At 47.2% G+C, this 21,412-nt stretch overlaps 1 protein-coding gene across 7 annotated transcripts in view; it reads left to right on the top strand.

Moving 5' to 3' along the window:
- Positions 1 to 21,412, top strand: part of DPF3 (double PHD fingers 3) — a 259,291-nt gene that overhangs the window by 143,281 nt on the left and 94,598 nt on the right. For 4 of the 7 annotated variants that reach the window (XM_077909871.1, XM_077909870.1, XM_077909877.1 and 1 more), the window contains exons 5-7: positions 3,728 to 3,823; positions 12,844 to 12,922; positions 13,263 to 13,304. In XM_077909871.1, the coding sequence (XP_077765997.1) occupies positions 3,728 to 3,823; positions 12,844 to 12,922; positions 13,263 to 13,304 (217 nt within the window). The remainder of the gene's footprint in view (positions 1 to 3,727; positions 3,824 to 12,843; positions 12,923 to 13,262; positions 13,305 to 21,412) is intronic. The other 3 variants (XM_077909873.1, XM_077909872.1, XM_077909876.1) reach the window with 1 other exon arrangement.

The following is a 21,412-nucleotide window of genomic DNA, read 5'->3' as shown; positions in this document are numbered from 1 at the left end:
AAATTAAAAATAGAACTGTCTTATGACCTAGCAATTCAACTTCCGGTATGTCTCTGAGGAAAATGAAAACACTAGTTCAGAAAGATATATGCGCCCTTATGTTCACTGCAGCATTATTTACAATAGCTAAGGCATGGAAACAATCTAAATGTCCACTGATGGATGGATGGATAAAGAAGATGTGGGACATAGACACAGTGGAATACGACTCAGCCATAAAAATGAACAAAGCCTTGCCATTTGCGAGAACATGGATGGCCCTTGAGGACATTATGCTAAGTGAAATAAATCGGATAAAGACAAACACCACATGATTTCACTTCTTCTAGATCCAGAGAACAGATTGGTGGTTGCCAGAGAAGAGGAGGATTGGAAGGGTGTGAAGTTGGTGAAGGGGATTAAAGAGTACGAACTTCCGGTTATAAAATAAGTCATGGGGATGTAATATACAGCATGCTGAATGTAGTCAATAACATATTAATTTTGTAGGGTAGCAGATGGTAACTAGACTCACTGTGGTGACCATTTCACAGTGCCTACAAATGTCAAATCACAGTGTTGTTCACCTGAAACTAATGTAATATTGCATGTCAATTATACCTCAATAATTAAAAGGAGAAAGAAAAAAGAAAAAAAAAAAAAAAAAAAAAAAAGGAAGGCAGAAGGCCTGTGTGGCTAGAGCACAGCCAGGCAGAGAAGGGCCCAGGCTCGAGCAGGAGTGTTGGGCCAGGTCTGACCACTCTGGCCTCTCAGGACCTGGAGGAGGCACTTGATTTCATGGATATGAAGAAGGAAGGTATTTTAACCAGGGCAGCAAATTTGTGTTTCCTTAAGATCCCTCTGGCTGCTGCCTGGAAAGGACACTGGACACACGGCCAACGGGAGAAGGAGGAAAATCAGTTAGGAGATTTTTGCAGCACTCCAGGCCAGAGATAATGGAGTCTTTTAAAGGCATTCCTTCTTCTTTTTTTAAACACAACCACAAACAATTGTTATCATCACCGTAAAAACTGTTTAGAGTAACAGGGAGAAAAGTTATTTTCAAATGTGTTTATTTTCCAGATAATGTCCTTGGACAGGGAATGCAAGTAGGTTAGTGGGGAGTCAGCTGCATCTCAGTTGGACTCCTGCTTTTGACTCCTCTGCACAGGACGCCCCCTCTGCTTCCTGAGTCCTGAATGTGAGCTTTGTTAGGAACTTCTGGCTCCTCCCTAGTTATATGGAGAGGCTTCTGGGTGTCAGGGCCACATCATCGCAGGAAATGCAAACACACTGGGGAGGCTGCTGTCACGTCTGAGGCCTGGGGCACAGACCAGGGGTTCTCAAGACACAGGGAGATGGGGAAGTCAGTTTACATCCGGACGCTGAGGCCATGAAGCAGGCACTTGCTGGAGACTAGCTCAGTCACCTTCACCAGTTTTTCACTTCCAACCCGGAGTCCATTTTGCAGATCATAAATACCTTCATGATGAAAAATGAGAGTGGAGTCAGATTGTACAACATGCCAGAGGCAATGACCTTTTAATTTGAGGTCCTTGGAACTCACCGTGATTAAATGACTTCAAAACCCAAAGTTGGCGAGACACTGTTTAAACAGCAACAACAGTCATAAGAACAACACCTCATATTTATACCGTATCTTTTCCCCAAACTCTGCAGAGCATTTGACTTGTCATTGTCTTGCCTGACTTTCACTTGTGTTCCCACCTATGGTTCAGGAAGCCAAGATGCAGAGAGCCTAAAAGGGTTGCACGGGGTCTGGGCCAATGTTTCCTAGCTATGGGCAGAGGGCATGTCTAGCAGACAGTACTACTTCTCTGTTAGATGGCTGTAGTTGGCCCAGAGACCCCGGTGTGCAGTCAGCTGACGGCTTCCCAACTAAGCCTAGTAGAGAAGCCAGAGGAGAATTTATGAGACTTGTTTTGAGTTCTTTGTGAGGATCTGTAATGGGCAGTGTCCTGACCCCTGTGATTGGGAGAGAACTCTGACAAGGCAGTGGGAGAAGGTCTCTGGAAACTCACTCCTGGACTTCCTGCTTGGAGAACAGGCCAGAGGCATTATCTGGAAGGCCACTTGAAGAGCAATGATGTTACCACGTGTCAGTACAGCATGTGCCATTTCTAAGCCTTTTCATAGGTTGCATGATTGTCACGCTATCACAAGAGTGGGTGGATGCTGAAGCTACTATCCTGTGTAATATGGTATTCCCCCCACCTTTCTAGCCTCATCTTATGCCAATCTCTCCCTGAGTCACTGAGCTGTAGTCGCCCTGGCCTCTTTCTGCAACATGGGCAAGCCGTGTTCCTTTCCCTGCCTCAGAGAGCTTGCTCATGCTCTTCCCTCTGCCTAGAACACTTTTCCTCTCTCCTTGCCTTTTGTCCCCATTCCCAAGGCTAGTCTTGCTTATCCTTCACATCTCAGCTCGCTTAGGTCACTTCCTCAGGTAAGCCTTTCCTGACCCTCAGATTAGGTAAAATTCCCTCTAATAGCCTCTAGTAGCAGCTTGCACTTTCTTGTCACTGTGTTTATGGCAGTTGTAACTATATGGTTGTGGATGTTGTTTAGATCTATCCTCCCTTCACTGTTTTGTAGAGTCCTTTTAAGGCAAGAAGTGTAGTCATTTTGTGGCTTGTCTAGCACGGTGCCTGCCATGTAGTCAGCACTTGACAAATGCTTGTTGATTGAATGAATAAGTAAATTCCTAATTTATAATTGGGGAAACTAAGGCATGAAGAGACAATGACTCACCTGAGGTTGCACAGTGAGTCCATAAAGAAGCTCCTAGGGCTGTTGACATAGAGGCCAGTGAACTCCATGCCCCTTCTCCTTATCTCACTTTCACTCTGCGGAGCTGGGTCCTCAGCTTTCATTTCTCCCTAAGCCTAGAGGTACATGCCTTACCTGCCCTCCCCTCCCTGCAAAGGGAGTGAAGTGTTCAGGTCCCTACAGGAAGGGTCTACATAATATACCTTCAGTCTTTGGACATAAGGCTGAGAAAGGACCAGAAAACTCTGAACTGATGAACCTGACTTGGCTTTGGCCATGGATTCACTGTATGACCTTGGACAATCAAAACTGTTTTTACCCTCAGTTTATTCACCTGTAAAATGGAAATTGGACTCTCTGCTATGTGAATCACAGTTCTTTTGGAGAGATATAATTAAATTCATGATCTTTAAGTTTCATTACAAGTAATGTGCTATAATGAAAATCCATTAAAAAAAAAACAAAACAATGAATGATTAAGAACAACACATTAATGTCAGATTCTGGTCAGATGAACAGGAAGTTACTTGTTTCATCAAACAGGGCAGGGTTCCAGAATGTCAGAGAAAGGAGGAACATATTTTCATATTTAGGAACAAAAGGAAATTACATGAAAAAAGTAAGTTTTGAAAAACGTCTTGAGTTCACATAGAAAAGCACCCCGACCAGAGTGTTCTCTCTTTTAGAAAATGTTTCTTGGGTAAAAAGAGTTGAAAAAAGTCAGTGTTCTGGGAGGATTGGGCTGGAAGGGGCCCAGGGGGTTGAGAGAGATGTTTCCGCCAAGAGCCCGGACTCTGGGCAGCCTTTTGGAGGCCTGCTTCCCCAGCAATGGCAGCTCCTTCACTTTGTCAAAGCACAAGAACAAAATAGACCTCCTGCCCCTTCCTTAAATTACCCTCCAGTGGCTTTCTCTTTTGCATTTTATTTCTCAACCTTTCTGTTTATTTTCTTGTCATTTCAGAGGGTTTTGGAAAATGATGAAAATGTAGAAGAAGGAAATGAAGAAGAAGATTTAGAAGAGGATATCCCCAAGCGCAAAAATAGGACCAGAGGACGGGTAAGCTGGGGATGCCAGGAAGGAGGGAAGCATTGAGGGAGGCAGGGAGGCCAAGGCCAGGAGAACTGGTCCACAGACCCCAAGTCCCCCCAGAAGCAGACAGAGCTCTCATATCTGCCATCTCCCTTGAAGAACACTCAGAGAGGAAACTCCAGAAGGCCTCTCTGATCCCAGGTGGGAGCCTGGAAGAGTTTAGAACTAGCAAGAGGGAAAAGAGAGAGAAGGTGCCCTGAGGGGACAGTGAGGGTTCTGGAAGGGTTGGGGTGGGGTCTAGGGAAGGTGGTGGAGGAGGAGAGTGTGACTATTGTACCCATTACTTGGCTTTTTTTTTTTTTTAAGATTTTATTTATTTATTCATGGGAGACACAGAGAGAGGCAGAAACATAGGCAGAGGGATAAGCAGGCTCCTCACAGGGAGCCTGATGTGAGACTTCATCCCCCAACTGGGATCACACCCTGAGCCAAAGGCAGATGCTCAACCGCTGAGCCACCCAGGCATCTCCCGTTACTTGGTCTTAAAAGAAGGCTGAATTTTCCCGTCCCTGGGGCTGTTCCAGAATGACAGGGTCAAGACACCTGCTTTGGGGTATGCTTCACTAGGCGGAGAGTAGGATCACTCTGGAAAACTGTGGGGGCCACAGCTAATGGTTTCCAAGTGGGTGAGGCAGGGGCTTTTGGTGCAGCTGGGGATGTGGCAAGAGGAGGCCAGAAGGTATAAAGTTGTGGGAGTGGTCCTTGAGGGCCGAGACCCAAGTCTGAGTGGTGTTCTTAGGCATGCAGGTTGCTCCTCCAGAATCCTAATGTCCAAGCCCAAGGGGCTCTTGGTGGCCACCCTCAGGTGGCTGCAAGGGCATCTGACAATAATAAGGTGGAGAGAGACCTTCCGGGGGTAAGTTTGCTTTCTATCTAGAGAATTAGTATTAGGCCTTCTGGCTCCTTCAGGCTCTAGGGGAGCCTTACCCCTCTTATCCATGGGCACCCTGTGGTTTTGGGTCCAAGGGTAGTTACAGCAAGCCTCTCTATTCCTGTGACTCTTTCTTTCTTTCTCTTTCTTTCTTTCTTTCTTTCTTTCTTTCTTTCTTTCTTTCTTTCTTTCTTTCTTTCTTTTCTTTCTTTCTTTCTTTCTTTCTTTCTCCTCCCTCCCTCCCTCCCTCCCTCCCTCCCTCCCTTCCTTCCTTCCTTCCTTCCTTCCTTCCTTCCTTCCTTCCTTCCTTCCTTCTCTTTCTTTCTTTCTTTCTTTCTTTCTTTCTTTCTTTCTTTCTTTCTGTCTGTCTGTCTTTCTTTCTTTCTTTCTTTCTTTCTTTTCTTTCTTTCTTTCTTCTTTTTCTCTCTCCCTCCCTCCCTCTTCCTTCCTTCCTTCCTTCCTTCCTTCCTTCCTTCCTTCCTTCCTTCCTTCCTTCCTTCCTTTCTTTCTTTCTCTCTCTCTCTCTCTCTCTTTGAAATATTTTATTTATTCATTCATGAAAGACACACACAGAGAGAGAGGCAAAGACATAGGCAGAGTGAGAAGCAGGCTTCCTGTGGAGAGCCCAATGTGGGACTTGATCCTAGGACCCCTGGATCATGCCCTGAGCCAAAGGCAGATGCTCAACCACTGGGCCACCCAGGTGTCCTGTTTCCATGCTTCCTGTGCTCTAGTATTCATCAGTCACCAGGAGAACCTATCGAAATGCAGATTTCCAGGACCCACTCCTAGAAGTTCTGATTTAGGAAGTCTTGGATAGGGCCCAGAAAGCTGTATTATAAGCAAATTCCTAGGTGGCTGATGTAAGTGGTCCACTGCTGCCCACACTGAGCTCGGATGCCCTGACTTGTCGACAGGGGCTGGAATTTCTCAGGCTGGGCAGGGCAGCTCTCTGATGCTGTGTGCCTTCTGGAGTGGCCAGCTAGCTTCAGCAATGATCTTGTCTTATTTGTTCTTTACTCTCACGTTGTGTTGGTTTGTATATTTAATTTTTGGGATAATATCTGAAAGGAAATCCTAGACGTTTTATCATTTAACCTATACATACCTCAATGTCTGTCTCTAACAAATAGCATTTTTCATACCCAATAAAAACAACAACTATTCTAATATCTACTATCCAGTCCCTGATGGTTTCCCTGGATTTTCTCAAAAATGCCTTTCTACAGTTGGTTTGTTTGAAACTTAAGCCTCTTCTATTCTATGACATACCTCTTTCCTGCTCTACCCTACCACACACACACACACACACACACACACACACACACACTTTTTTTTTTTCTCCATGCTATTTATTTGTTGACAAACTTGGGTGGTTTATCTCATAGAATTCCCTACATTCTAGATTTGGTGGATGGGTTTATGTTCTGGAAACTGGTGGTTTGATTAGAGACTTGATTAGATTTGCGCTATGTGTGTATGTGTGTAAATATTGTTTTGGTGGGGCAAAAACCTTTCCTGTGCTTCTTTTACTGCATCACATCAGGAGGTACACATTGTCCAGCTGTTCCACTCTCGGGGGGAAATGGATCAGTAGGTTCAGGTATTGTCAGCTTGATTTCTCCTTAGAAGGTTCTTCATCAAGTTTTTATCTGGCTGTTTCAGCAGACATTGAAAAGCTTGCCCAAATCCATGACTTCATTGCAGGCTGCAAAATAATGAATATCTAATTCCATCATTGGAGGAGGTTTTAGAATTTCTGGGTGTTTTGTGAGCTCCAAGAGCTGCATGCATCCAGGCCTACTTCCACCCCGTCCCTCAGCCCAAGCCAAGGTTACAGGGGTAGATTGCAGAGAATGGTCCTCTTCACATCTTCTCCACTCCCAACCTAAATCTAGATGACTGAACTCAGAAGTGCATGGATATGAGCTGTGTGTCTCCTCTGTGAGAACACCACGGTGGCAGCAGCAGCCACTGCATACTCACTGCATACTTACGGGACACCAGGCCACATGATGGGGCTCTTTACAACGAGAGCTATACATAGAGGGTGACGACTGCGTACTTTGTATTGCACTCTCGATTTCTATACTGTTCCTTACAGCAGCCACTAGCCACATGTGGTGACTGAGCACTTAAAATGTTGCCAGTTCAAATTAAAATGTGCTGCAAATGTAAAATACACACCATTCAAGACTTAGTATGAAAAGAATGCAAAGCATATCATTACTATTTTTTATATTGATTGCATATTGAAGTGATAATAGTTTGAATACGTTGGGTTAAATAAAATATACTATTAACATTAATTGTACTTGTTTCTCTTTTTACTCTTTTTGAAAAATGTGGTTACTAGAAAATTTAAAATGATGTGTGTGGCTCACATTGTGTTTCTATTGGCCCTCACTTCTTGTTGCATTCCCATAGATTGGTATTATCACTCCCAGAGAGATTATGTAACTTGCTCAAGGTCATCTAAACTCGTAGAGAAGGAGTCAGGATTTGAATAAAGGTGTGTAATTTTGTCACCGAGTCATGCCTGGCCCAGTGCCCATCATGTGGCTAAAGACTAGCTTGTTGAATGAATGACTGAGTGATGGGAAGGAAAGAAAAGCTATATTTCAACTTTGTCGGAGTTGAGAGAAGGCCTAAGCACTTAAAATGTGCTTTTAATGTGATGGAGCTGGATGGGGCCTAGCTCAGGGCCTATATGGTGCCAGCCAAGGGGCAGCTGAATGGCTCTATGTTGTGTAGTGGCACCATGGACATGTCATCCATGGTGGGAGCCATGGGATGACCTAGAAGTGTATGAGTGAGCCCTGCCTGTGCTGGAATACAAGTGTGAAGCTGTTTCACCCACAGCCTCAATGTAGCCACCCTTGTAAGAGGCATATTCAAGTTGCTGCTGGTTCCTAGAGAGCATTTCTGTTGTCAAGACTGGCAGGTGGCACCCTCAGTGGGTGGCCTCTGGAATGCAGCATCAGGATTACCTGGGAGCTTGTCAGGCACCCAGGACCCTGGACTCCACCCTGGATGGACTGAATTAGAGCTTGCACTTTGACAAGACCTCTCCCCCCCTGGTGCTTTGTGTACTCACTGAGGAAGCCAGTGGCAAAGTAGTGATTACAAGGGCAGCCTCTGCCTTGTGTGAACCATGAGTTCGATTCCCAGATCCACCATTTACTAGACTTCGGGTGCATTATGTAACTTCATTATCTTGATCAAATTATAGAAATACTCTGGGCCTCAGTTTCTCATAATGAAAATTATGAGAGTAATAATACCAGCTTTAATAAAAGCTAGACATTGTTAAGAGGGTGCAAAGGGAAAAACTCTTTAGGCTAGCCCCAACCCTAATGGGGATACCCTGAGTGGGGAGGGAAATTCAGACCCAACAATTAATAATTATGTCTGTGCTAACTTTAGCTCAAGAAATCCAAGCTCTTTAAAATTCATGAAATTCCTGGAAGTCAGCCATGTGAGTATTATCAATCAGTCAATCAATCAATCAATCAGTAACTATTTATTGATGCACTATGGTGCTGTCCAGTGCTTCTCAAACTAATGTGCTTATGAAGCGCATGGTGATCTTGTTAAAGTGCAAATTCTGATGCAGAGGGTCTGGGGGTTGGGTGGTACTGAGATTTTGTCTGGTTAACAAGCTCCCAGGTGATACCAGCACTGCTGGTCTGAGGACCACATTTTAAATAGCAAGGATGTGGAGCTATGGCCCTCAGGAGTTGGGTTTTTTTTTTTTTTTTTTGGTCTTCTCTACTTAAAAATTACTGAGAGCCCCCCAAAGCTATTGTTCTGGTGGGTTATAACTAGTGATAATCACCTATTAGAAATTAAAACAGAAAAAAATGTTAATCTTCAGAATATACCAGCACACAGAGTGATGATATCATCATGTCAGGTAGCCTCTGGAAAACTCCACTGTGCATTTGTGAGGGAATGAGAGTGTAAAGTCTCAACTAATGTTCTAGTACTATTTAATACTGTTATGAAAATAGTTTTGATAGCAGACCCCCTGAAAGGGTCTCAAGGATTCCCCAGCAATCCTTGGGCCATTAGTTGAGAACAACTCCTAGGGAGGAACTAGCTCTATGAGCCTGTCTTAGTCAAGCATCTTTTAATTGCCAGAAACTCAACAGCTTCAGCAAAAATGGAGAGTATTTGACAAGCTGCTGGGTCATTGCCCCAGATATGTAGTCTTGGAAGATTTAACCCGCAGGAAAGGCAAGAAAATGGTAAGGGATTTAGGACTGGCAAAGAATAAGGAACCCAGGCAGCTCATGGCCTCTATTTCCTTCCATATTTTCCTATCAAAAGACTGTGTTTCCTTCTTCTCTGTACCCATGGCTCCATAGCTCCTGAATTGATGGTTTCCCAGTTCAAGTGCCTGTACTCCCTGGAGTCATTGCCCCAACACCAGGTGCTTCAGAGGTAGAATCTGATTGGCCCAGCTTAGGTCATGTGACCACTACTGAGCCAGTCAATCAGCTGTGGTCAGGGGGGCAGGGCTATGTGGTACAATTAGGGCTGTCTTGGCTTCTGGGTGTCTGAATAGGAGGTGGGGTGGGGAGGAGGGGAGGAGGGGAGGGGAGTGGGATAGGGTGGGTTGGGGAGGGGGGTGGGGAGGGGTGGGGTGGGGAGGAGGGGAGTGGGGTGGACGATTCTCAGAGAGGGAGGATGGTTTCTTTTGCACAGTCAGCATCAAACTTTTACAGAACAGAGTCTGGAAACCTAGGTCCTGCCCCTTCTACTGACTCTGTGACTATGGACAAGTCACAAACCTTCTTAGAGCTCATCTCATCCAGTGCCAAAGGGGAATAGTATTACTTTTCTGTAACTCACGATGTATGGTAGGAATGCACCGAGCTAATACATGTGAAAGAGCTTTGGATGCTAAGTGCCCAACATAGGTCTAAGCTTTGGGCGTTCATAGTAAAGTATGAAATGCCATCTTTGCTCTTAAGAACCTTGGGATTAAATTGAGGAGAAAATACGAACGGCCATGATACAATTAGAAAACAGCAGGCTCCTGTCTGTGCACTAACCAAATGCAATAAAAGTTCAGAGGAGAGAGTGGAGATCAGCTTGGGCAAGAAGGGGAAGTAATTTATTGAGCACTTCCTGTGGATGTGGCGCTGTCCCCTGTGGTTTCGCACACTCTCAGCACCAACCCTCCCAGCAACTCTGCAGTAAGAGGTGTTGCTGTGCCCATTTTACAGTTGAGAAAATTAAAACTTAGAGAAGTAACTTGTCTAAAGACACAGAGCTGGTGTTTAAACCTACGCCTGTCTGCCTTTAAAGCTGATGCTCTTTTTTATTCCTCAATCTGACAAGAGGAAGATTCTTGGAGGAGTGGGATGTTAGTGGGGCTAAAGCATGGACCTGTGTGGGTGACAGAGGAGAGGCTGATCCATGACAGGGATCAGTGAAAGATGAATACACGGACATAGCATGAGCGCAAGGCGAACCTGACGGCATTGGCACTGGGTTGCCATTGGTTGTGTCTGTGGTTTTAGATGGCGGTGAATGAACGAGTGAATGACCATGGGCTCTGTCCTTCACTCGTTTTGTCTAATTGGTCTGGGAGTCATGCAGGGCGGGTTGGGAAGGGCAGTGCAGAGGTGGAACCCCAGCCGGTGGGTTCTTGTTGCAGCTCGGGGTCAGGTGATGAGCTCCTGGACTAGAATGTGGAACAGAAGGGAAATGCAAAGCCTAAGATGGCCTTTGAAGGAAGCAACAATAGCACTTGATATAAAGAATAAAGGAGAAGAACCACAGATGACTGACTCACTGAGCGACTGACCAGTTGACTCAGCCAGTGTTTAGTGTGTCTTAAGTGGCAGGCCCTGTACCAGGTTCTCAATATAGTGTGGCCCAAGTAGAAGTTTTCCACCCTCTTGATGGGGAGACAGACCATCAACAAGTATACCAACACGTGTATAACACGACGTCAGAGGACGCTACGTGCTGGGACCAAACATAAAGCAGGGCAGGGGAAAGAGAAAAATGGAGAGGGTGTGAGTGGATATAGTTTGGTCAGGGAGGGCTTCTCTGAGGAGGTGACATCTGGGCAAGACTAGAGGGATTCCGAGTTTCCAAGTTTGAGCGATTCCAGGAGACTACAGGAGTGCTCCGGCCGCCGGAAGAGTCCCTGGCATGTGCCCATCTTGCAGTTGAGGAAACCAAGGTGCAGGGAGAGAGTGGAAGTGACGGTGGTGCTCAGCCTTGTGGAGTGACATCCAACCTGCCTCTCGGCGGGGCCCTCCCCTCCCGCTGCTGCTCCCCCAGGAGTGCCTGCTTCCAGTGCTTTCCAGGCCTCGTCGCCTCCTCTTAGCCCAGGCGGTATTTTTAGTCTCTCTGAGCCCCTTCCCCGCGTCTGCTGTTGGCTCGTCATTCTGCTTGACTTGCTTTCACCTGCTCCAGGCGGCTGTGACAGGGCTGCGGGCTGCACACGTCAAGCTGTCCCTGGCTTCACTGTGGGGGCGTGGGGGGTGGCGAGGGCAGCTGAGGGTGACCACCCTCCCCGTCGTCGTCATCGTGGGCAGGCGGGGAGGCCTGTCGGTGCCTGCGGGTGACCGCGGAACCTCGCAGCTCCCTCTTCGGGTCAACTCTGAGTAATGAGGCCGGGGCGGGAGGGGGCCGCCGGCTGTCGCCTGCTTGGGTGGGGGTGGGGAGGCAGAGCGGCAAAGCTGCGGGGAGGGAGGTGGAATTTTGTAATTTGTTTTGGAGAGAGACAAGCTGAGGAGGAGGTGGAGGTGGTAGCTTGGCAGGTGGTGTTGATTGTGAAGAGCGTGTTTTGTGAGAGCCTGTGAACACCGAGGGCCTGGGGTACAGGCCTTCCTGCTGTGAAATCCCCAGTGAGTGAGTGTGTGTGTGCATGTGCGTGTGTGTGTGTGTGTGTGTGTGTGTGTGCGTGTGCGTGTGTGTGTGTGAGCATCATGGACCTTTTGACCCTGAAGCCCCCAGGGCCCCTGTCCAGGCCCGGCCCCTGGGGCTGTCCCATTGCCCCTGCACCCCGGGTGGCTGCCATGTTTTATTTCTCATCTGCTGCGTCTCCTTCTCTGTCCCCAAAGACCTCAGCAGGGCCTTTCCCCGGTTGGCAGTTTACTGCTACTCATTACCAGAGTAATGACCTGGAGGAGGCCAGGGTGCTACACACGTGACCATGTGGGACTTACAAAGGTTTAAAAATAAACCTCGCCGCGTTCTTGTAGCCACTGTCCCGGGGCTGAGAGCTGCTGGCACCCTCTCTGGCTGGCCTCCTCTATCCTTGGAGGTAGAACTCATCCCACCCCCACCCCAGGTTGTGCTGACCCTTTCTGGAGATGCACGCAGGGTGGTGGGATCAGGAGTCCGGCCCCAGCAGACTGTGAGGTATCAAGACTTGTGTCACTGGCCAGAGGCCTGAGGCAGATCACCCCCACAAAGTAGGCCGAGCAGGGGTGATGAGGGGAGCTCCCCGCCATGCTTGCCTGGGCTTGTGCCCTAGACCTGAGGCCAGGCCTGGCTGGCTCTTGAGAGACTAGAAGGGGACGGACAGTGTGAACCTGGGGCAAGAGCCTGGGATGATGCCTGTGGATTGCTCCCAGTCTGCGTCATCTGGTCAACTGAGGTGGGCAGGGTGGGCATCTGCATGTGGAGGCCAATGAAGCTAGAAGGCTGGGCAGCTGGAGGAGGAGCTCCCTGTGGCAACAACAGAGTACAGGGATCAGGTAGATGTAGGCTTTGCAGTCACACTGTTGTGAGTTTATGTCCTGGGTCCGGGCTTAGTAGCAGAGGGACTCTGGACAAGCTATTTCACTTGTTGCCTCAGTCTCCTGATCTGTAAAATCGAGATAATAGTAGTACATCTCTTGGAGTCCTTGTGAACATTTAATGAGATGATGTGGGTGAATAGCTGAGCACTCTGGGGCAAGTTACTTGACCTCTCTGGGCCTCAGTTTCTTGGCCTGTAAAATGGGGTTGGTATCGGTTCAAATGCTGTGTCCAGGAAGACGGGATGAAGAGGTGTAGGTGAAGTGTTCGGGGCCGCACAGAGTACGCGCTCAGGAGCCGTAGTGACCATCACTGTAACAAGCGTCCTGGTTCCTTGTCTTCCCAGGCCCGTGGTTCGGCAGGTGGCAGGAGGAGGCACGACGCTGCCTCTCAGGAAGACCATGACAAACCTTACGTCTGTGACAGTAAGTACAGCAGATGCCGCCTTCCTGCCTCTGCCTCTGCCCCCAGCACCCCCTTCCCTGTGCTTCCCTGGCTGTCTCCCCCAGCCTCAGGCTCCCTGGCTCCTCCTCTTGGACCTGCACCCCACCTTGCATGCCTGCTGCCTCAGCAAAGGCACCACCTCTTGCTGCTGCTGCTGCTGCTGCCACTCGCCCACCCAGGTGTTTTTGCATGAGGAAGAAGCAAGCCGGGGAGGCCTCCTGCCTCTGGCAGTGCCCCCTTGGTGGCTTTCTTCTGGCTCGCTCTCTCTTTCTCTCTCTTTGTCTCCTGAAGATTCATCCTCTATTTCTTTCTCTGTTTCAGAGAGTTACAAACAAAAGCATAACTCAAAATCCTCCGACAAAGGTACTCGGCTCCTTTGGCTTTTCATGTTTCCCTTTCATTTCCTCCTGTCTCTCCTGTCCTAGGTAGGGCAAGTTATGAATCTTTCTCTGACAACGACTTAGCTTAATAAATGGCCCTCGATCCATCTCCAGCCTTTCTTGCTTGCTTCAGAGGCATCTCTTGGACAAGGAGTCAGGGCCTGGCTCCTGGGTTCAGGGGGTGCAGACAGAGCTGAGGAGGCGGCTGAGGGAGAGTGGGACAGGAAGCAGGGGCAGTGGGCGTGCCTCTAGAAACCTTCAGCTTTCAGAGGGATTACCATCAGCTCCTGAGCTGCTGTCTTTCTCACCTAGCAGAGCATTGGGTGGCGGGTTTAGAATCCTTGCCCTAGTTACCTCTCACGGTATGGGGCGCCATCTGCTCATTCCACAGCAAGGACCGCCCTAGAAACCACGCTCCCTGGCCATTTTCCCCTTCATGTCTTCTCCCCTGTGGGGGTGCAGAGCTGTGCCACAGGAGAAGGGCCCTGGTGCTGTGGTTCCTCCCGCTGACATCTTGCAGTGTCTGTAGTCTCCGTGGAAGCAGAGGACGAATGGGAGAGATGGGACTCAGGGAGCACGTTGTGGGTGGTGCCCTTTCCTCCCTCTTCACTGGCCTCTTTTGATTTCAAAAAGTTGTTCTGTGCCCGGTGGGGTGACAGCTGATTGGAGAACATTTTGCTAGAAGAACTCAAACTCCATGACCCCCATTTGGCTGCTTAATACACCGTGCAGATGGCATTCCTGAGACAACTCTTGCAGGTAACATCTCCATCCCATAGCGCTTCTGTTCCAGGATGAGGAGGGAGCAGGGCAGGGGGTCTGGTGTCTCTGGCCATGTCAGGAGGTGCCTACTTTGGCCGGCAGCTTGCCTCCCAGAAAGGCCTCTGTTTTGTTCTGATGCATGGAATCCCTCTAGTGTGGGCCCTCTGGGGACTGGTTCTGGGCTGGGAAGGGTCCTTCTGGGCCCATGGAGCAGGCTCTCCAGCTGTACCTGGCTGCAGCAGCCCAGCCCTCGAGAATGCCAACAGCTGCTTTGGGACTGGGGCATTGCCATCCGATTCCTCTTTTCAAAAGCTTTATTTTTGTGATGTGATTTTCTGCTTCCATAGCTAGTGGGATTACTTTTTGCTCCATCTCTTCAGTTTTCATTGGATTCGCAGCCAATAATCCCATATATTCCAGGACACACCCCATGTGCCCTTCTACACCTACCTCTCAGTTCCTCTCTTTGCTCTTTTGTCGGCTGTCTGCCTTCTCACATGTCACCTCCACGGAGCACCCTCTGTGGGGTCCCTCTCTTGCCTGGCTCCCCTCTTTCATTGCGAAGTGCTTGCATCACGCCCCCACCCCCCGCTGTGGGGGGACCCCACAGTGCTATTGGCTCTTCCCCTGTTCCCATCCCCATGGTCTCTTTCTTTCTCCTTCTGTTTATCCTGTGATGCTTGGGAGGCCAAAACGAAGGCCTGATGTTGGCTTTCTGGAAGTCTCAGCGGCTGATTTCTTGCCTCTGCCAACGCAGGCGCTGCCTCCCTTCTCTTCCCTCGGGGGACCAAGGTCCACCATAGATTGCCCTTCTCTCTTCTGGCTCTCATAGGAAATTGTGTGGCAGCTTGGTGATTAATAGACTTTGTTTTTATCTGGTGCCCTTCAGACATGTGATCCTTTGGGATAGGAATGACCTTTGGAGAGGTCATGAGGCCCACCCTCCACCCACGAATTGAGCAAGGAATGCTTTTAATAATCTCTAATGCATCCTAAGTAGAGAGGTGTCTGGTCACCTCCTTGAGTGTCCCCAGGGATGGTGTTACCATAAGCTACCCTTTCTTCCATGATTCCAACTGTGCTCTGAATGATTGTTTTTTTTCTTGATAGGAGCTACATTTTTCCCCCTCCTACAGGCCCCCTTGTCTTTTGCATATCTTTTCTCATCAAATAGGCACACTGAGAATTTTGTCTATTCTGGAGGCCCTTTGAACATCCCCTGGCATTCTTGGTTTATCTCAGGCCGCATCCCAACCTCTGTGATGTGCTGCTCTAAACTCCTTTCTGGGTTTACATTTAAGCTCAGCACTCCCACTGGAAGTAACACCAAGGCCAAGCCAAGTAGCTCAGAGAGTAACAGACACATTTCCGTGTTTATTTTATACATCGGCTCTTAATAACAGCCTCTGTGTGTAGAGAACAGAGGTCCTTGGCCACCCCATTGCACTGGGCGCTATCCCTACCACTTCCTGTGCACTGCCTGTCCTGACCCCTGTGCACCCGCCTCTCTAGGTGTGTGCCCTTTTCTGCTTAATGAATTTGATTATTCCTTCTTTCATAAATCACTCTGCATTTAGCCCTATTGAGTCTCAATAAAGAGATACAATAATATGTGACTTCAATATACAAGATTCAATAAAGGCAAATTTAAAGACATTGCCCAGTAGTTGAATTTCATCCTCTGCAGATTTGCAATCCCTGCCATTTTGGTGTTGTCTGTGGTTTGATTTGTGTAATCCCCACTCCATTTTTTGAGTTATTTGTGAAAATATTAGGCTACCTTATACCCCACCACCTCTTTCTGGGTGTATGTGGAGCAGCAATAGCTATCTTTCAGGTGTGATTATATTTAGCCCTTCCTGGTTCATATTCCTAAATGTAGCTGTCCTATCATATTTTTGGTCCAAGCATCCCTTTCAAGATGGGTGGTTGAGATATCATCTTAGCTTCTAACTTCAGGTGATAGATAGTTTGCCTGTTGCCTTTCACTCAGCAATCGAATTTATTCCATCTGAGAAATACTAAGTCATCTGAACACAATTTATTTTTTTACCCAATCCGTGGTGTGTGTGTACATGAATACTTCATTTTCTAGCAAGTAACCAATCACTATTAATTATCCTGAACGTGTACCACGCTTAAGGATTAAAATTCTGTTTCTTCCATTTCAATCTCTTGCCAAAGAAAAGTGTTCATTATCCACAAACGGAACAACTGAATATGACTTTGTGGGAAAGACTGTCAGTGTTTGTCAAAGTGTGGACCTGGGCCATTTTGCACAGAGAAAACCTAGATGCTTATTCAAATGTGATTCCCAAGCCTCACACCAGACCTCTTGCATCAGAACCACGGGGTGCAGGCCCAGGAACCTGCATTTTTTGAGAGCTCCTCAGGAGATACTTCTGAATACTGACTTTCGAGAGTGACTGATTCAAAGGCTTCTCGCTTCCGACTGTCATCCTTTTTATTATTCCCTGCTTTTGGTATCTAGAAGTTCTAGAATCTTCAGGAATTTTTTAGGCCAACTGCCATAGGTCTGCTTCACTGTTTTGGGTGGTCTCTTTAGAATCTTTCTTTTTCCATTTTTTTTCCTTCCCGGTATTGATCTAAAATTCAGCAGTCCCATATAAAGCTCAGCAATCCAGCACTTGGCCTTAATTTACTTAATAGCTTTAAATCCTAACAGTATCATTAGCCCCCTTTTAGAGGTGGGATGATAAACTGGAGACAGACATGTGAAAGCAATCCTTGGGTCAGGCTACTGGGATGTTTTAAAATCATTCTAAATATTTCTCTCTTCTCTCTCCAACTGCTCCCAAACCTGAATTTTCTATTAGCATCACTGGGACTGACTCTGGATGAGACCCACTTTGCCATTGTCTTTGTTCAAGAAGCATCATAGGAGAGAAGATGGTGGTTTTGGGGTGATACTTAGGGACGAGAAAGGGAGAACATTGTGTCTCTAAGCATCAGCCATTTAGGGAGGAGCAAAGCACCCATTTATCCCTTTGCTGGCACAAGGGAAGTGAGTTGTGAAGTTTTTTTCCCCTTTGCCAGTTTTTTCTTTAAATTTTTTTTTTTTAAAAATTAACTTTATTTTACTGTGGAAAGAATACTTAACATCTCCCTTCTTAATAAATTTTTTAGCGTACAATATATATTGCCAAATATAGGCACAATGTTGTGCAGCAGATCTCTAGGCTTTATTCATCTTGCCCGACTGAAACTTTATGCTCATTGGTTAGCAATTTCCTAACTCCCCTTCTCTGCCAGCCTCTGGCAACCAGCATGCCACTCCTTGATGCTGTGAATTTGACTATTTTGGACACCTTGTATAAGAAGAATCAGGCAGTATTTGTTTTGCTGGGACTGGCTTATTTCGCTCAGCATAATGGCCTCGAGATTCATTCATATTGTTGCATATTGAAGGATTCCTTCTTTTTAAGAGATGGATGATATTCCATTGTATGTATCTACCAAGTTTTCGTTATCAATTCGTCTGTTAATGGACATTTAGGTTGTTTCCACATCTTGGCTATTGTGAATGGTGCTGCAATGAACATGGGAGTGCTGATATTTAAGATCCTGATTTCAATTCTTTTGGACAAATACCCAGAAGTGAGATTGCTGGATCCTATGGTAATTCTATTTTTAATTTTTTGAGGAGCCTTCATACTATTTTCCAGAGCAGCTGCACCATTTTGCATTCTCACCAGCAGTATTCAAGGATTCCAGTTTCCCTGCATCCTGGCCAACGCTTGTCTTTTGTTCCCAGTTTTTTTCTGATCACAGTGATAACCCCTGCTTCTGGTGCTTACGGTGTGCGGAGCATGGTGCTAAGCACGTTACCTACGTTGTCTCTGTAAATACAATAACCTTGAGAAGTAGAGACAGCTGACCTTGCTTTACTGGAAGAAACTGAGGCTCAGAGAGGGGAAGGGACTGGTCCGAGGTCACACAGCTGGTTCGTGTGGAAGCTGGGACATGAATCCTGGTGTCTTCAGCTCCGAAGCTGACAACTCCCCAGTGTTACTACCAGTGAAATATGCCCTGTTAACCTGGAGTTTGGCTCTTCTGAGAGTTGAGGAAGAAACATGTTTTTATTTTTTAATTTTTAAAAAGATTTATTTATTCATGAGAGACACAGAGAGAAAGGCAGAGACATAGGCAGAGGGAGAAGCAGGCTCCCTGCGGGGATCCCAGTGTGGATCCTGGATCCTGGGATCAGGCCCTGAGCCAAAGGCAGATGCTCAACTGCTGAGCCACCCAGGTGTCCCAAGAAACATGTTTTTAAAAATGAAGCGGGGGTGCCTGGGTGGCGCTGTCAGTTAAGCGTCTGACTCTTGGTTTTGGCTCAGGTCATGATCTCAGGGTTGTGAGATCGAGCCCCCCACTGGCTTCTTGCTGGGTGTGGAGCCTGCTTAGGATTTTCTCTCTCTTCTCTCCCTTTGCCCCACCACCCACCACCTCTTTCCCTCTCAAAACAAACAAACAAACAAACAAAACCAAAAAACAAAAAAAACTCCAAAAAACAAAAAACAAAAAACGAAATAATGGTCACACACATCTCATTTATGAGGTGAAGCCATGTCCACTGTTAACAGATGGCTTCTAGGCGTCAGGCTGGCAAGCTGGAGTCAGTGGGATGGAATAGATTATATACTTTTAAGCCTTTTACATTTAAATCTATTAAAATCACCCTCCCTCTCAAACTGGGGCATTAGGGTGGATTAGTGACAAAAGGCAAATAGACATGATCAAAGCCCTCCTGGGAGCATGACTCACCTCAGAGTCCTGTCGGGTATTCACACATCTGAGTGCTCTCAACTCAGCCTCCATATCAGTAAAAACTTTGCTGTCCACCACCCTCACCCCACAGTCTCGTATTTTTGATTGTGCAGCCCATAGTTGAAGACACGGCCACTTCATAGTGTTGCTTCCTTTCCAGAAATTCGGTGGGGGTGTAACTCTGTCCAGATGGGGCGGTGTCAGAATAGGGTTTGGGGTTCCTTTCTTGCTCTTCCTGATGGTGGAATCCTGGAAGGGGAAGGGTATGGGCATCTAGTCCTGGTTCTAACCTTCAGTGGTATGATGCCACTTTCCTGATTAATCAATGAGGGGGCTCCCAGTCAGCACCCCTTCCCGACACCCCGGGCTCCTTTCTTCCCAGGCAGTGGTTCAACAGTTGAGGCTCTTCACCCTGGAGACAAGATGTTGGGTTGCCATGGACAGGCTCAGAGGGGCTGTGGGCTGGGCGGACTGGTGGAAGGGGAAGATGCAGCTTGCACCCAGGTAGTCTTAGAAAATTGGCTTGACCTCGACTTCCTAAAACGACTCTGGATTCCCCCATACCTGAGTGTACAGGGAGAATCAGATGACCATTGCAGTCTTATTAAAAAAAAAAATTTTTTTTTTTTTTGAGGGCATTAAGGCCCCACATTCTCTAAGGCTCATATGCTTTTAGCTTCGAGCTGCAGTGGAAAAGCCAATAACGCGGCCTTCAGGCTGGCTGCCCTTGTCACTGAAGGGAAGCGGGGCTCATCACTCAGTTGTCCGCGCTATTATCTTGCAGGTCCTTGCATGGGGTGCGACGGGGGAGGGTGGGAAAGGCGCCGTGCCCCAGAAACTTGATTTGTGGAGCAGGGCCTGTGGCATGGGATTGATCCCTGGAGATTGAGTGCATTTGTTACGGCAAAGCTGGGTCTGTTTAAATATTTAAATGCCATCGTGTCACAGACACAGGTTGCACAGTGTCCCAGTGGGGCTGGCCACAGGCAGGGAGGAAGAGAAGCTGCAGTCTCTCTCTGCTACGGTCACACCTGCCTTTCTCTCCTTCCTCTGCTCCTGCTGCCTGCCTTCCCCTCCCCTGGCGTGCACCGTTGGTGCTCTCAAGGACTTGGTTTGCCTTTGTTGAGCTCTGACCTACACCCTCTTGAACTATTTTGAACTCCAGTCAGAGCTGGCTGTTAGCTAGCTCTTACTTGATGCAAACTTTGTGGTGAATGATTCTTACCAAGATGTGGATGACCAGTAACAGGGTCGATATGAACATTTGTAGCAGTTTATTTTTTTAAATAATTTTTTTCTATGGAAATGGTATATATTTATTGCAGAAAATCAGAAATTACAGGTGGAAAAAAAAAAAAAAGAAATTACAGGTGGAGGACAAAGAAAAATCACCCATAATCTTACTCCTGAGAGATTGCTGCCATTTTGGTTTTGTATGCCGTTTGAGGATTGTGTCTCTGTCTCCACACACACACACACACTCATGCACGCATATACAATAATACACATCATTTTAACCCATCCCCCCACTCCACAATACATGCGAAGCATCATTCCAGAGCAGTAAAGACATTTTTATGACATTTTAGGTCTCTATGGTGTTCCATCACATGGATCTGCCCCAGTTTGCTCAAGCAGTGTTCTACTTGTTGGACATTTAGCCAACAAGTAGAACAATAGTTTGTTCACTGTTGAAAACAATATTGCGGTGATCTTTGCATAATGCTTTCATGGGTTCCTAGAAGTAGAATTGTGAGGTCAAAGGGTCTGATGCACAGCCTTTGAGGTCTCTTACTTCAAGTCACATTGCGGGGGGGTGGGGGGGGTGGGGGGGGTGGGGGTGGTGGTGGTGAGGGAGGGTAAGCAGCAAGGTCAGGGCCACCCAGGTGAGAGAGAGCTGGCTGAAGAGGGACGTGCACTGACTATAGAGTGAGAGAAAGCTGAGGTCAAATTGTGGTTCTGCCGCTTGTTAGCTTGTTATCTGGGACCTGTGGAAAAAAAATCATTTTGCTGCTGGGAGCCTCCATGTCCTCAGGTGTGGAGCAGGGATGGTACGTGGTTGGGAGAGGTACGTGTGATAATGTATATAAAAATGTTGCTCCTGGATGTGCTCAAGGACTGTTTCTTCCTCCTCCACCTGTGTCTTATTTCCTTTATCTCCAATAGATTTGGAAAGATAAGGCTGATATCCCAGAGATAACACCCCCCCCCCCCCTGTATATTTCATTGAGTAGATAGTGGGCACTATTGGAATTCAGGGGAGGGAATAGTCAGGGGGTGGGAGCTGGTGTATCAGAGGGTGCTGTCCTAGGATGCCAAGCAGATCTTCAGTGAATGTGTATCAAATTGACTTTAGTCTCCAGGGATGGAGGGGTATGTGTGGGAGTTGGTGGTGGCGAGGGAGAGGGGTGTAATAATAGTCATAGCAGAATTTCATTGACTTATATTATGGGCCTGGAATGTTCTATGGGTTTTATCTATATTAATTCTTTAACCCCCACAGAAGTGCCAGGAGACAGATGGTATGATCACCTCCATCCT

Source organism: Canis aureus, chromosome 9, assembly GCF_053574225.1.
Source record: "Canis aureus isolate CA01 chromosome 9, VMU_Caureus_v.1.0, whole genome shotgun sequence".
In the NCBI taxonomy this organism is placed as follows: Eukaryota; Metazoa; Chordata; class Mammalia; order Carnivora; family Canidae; genus Canis; species Canis aureus.
This window is presented reverse-complemented; position numbering and strand designations above follow the sequence as displayed.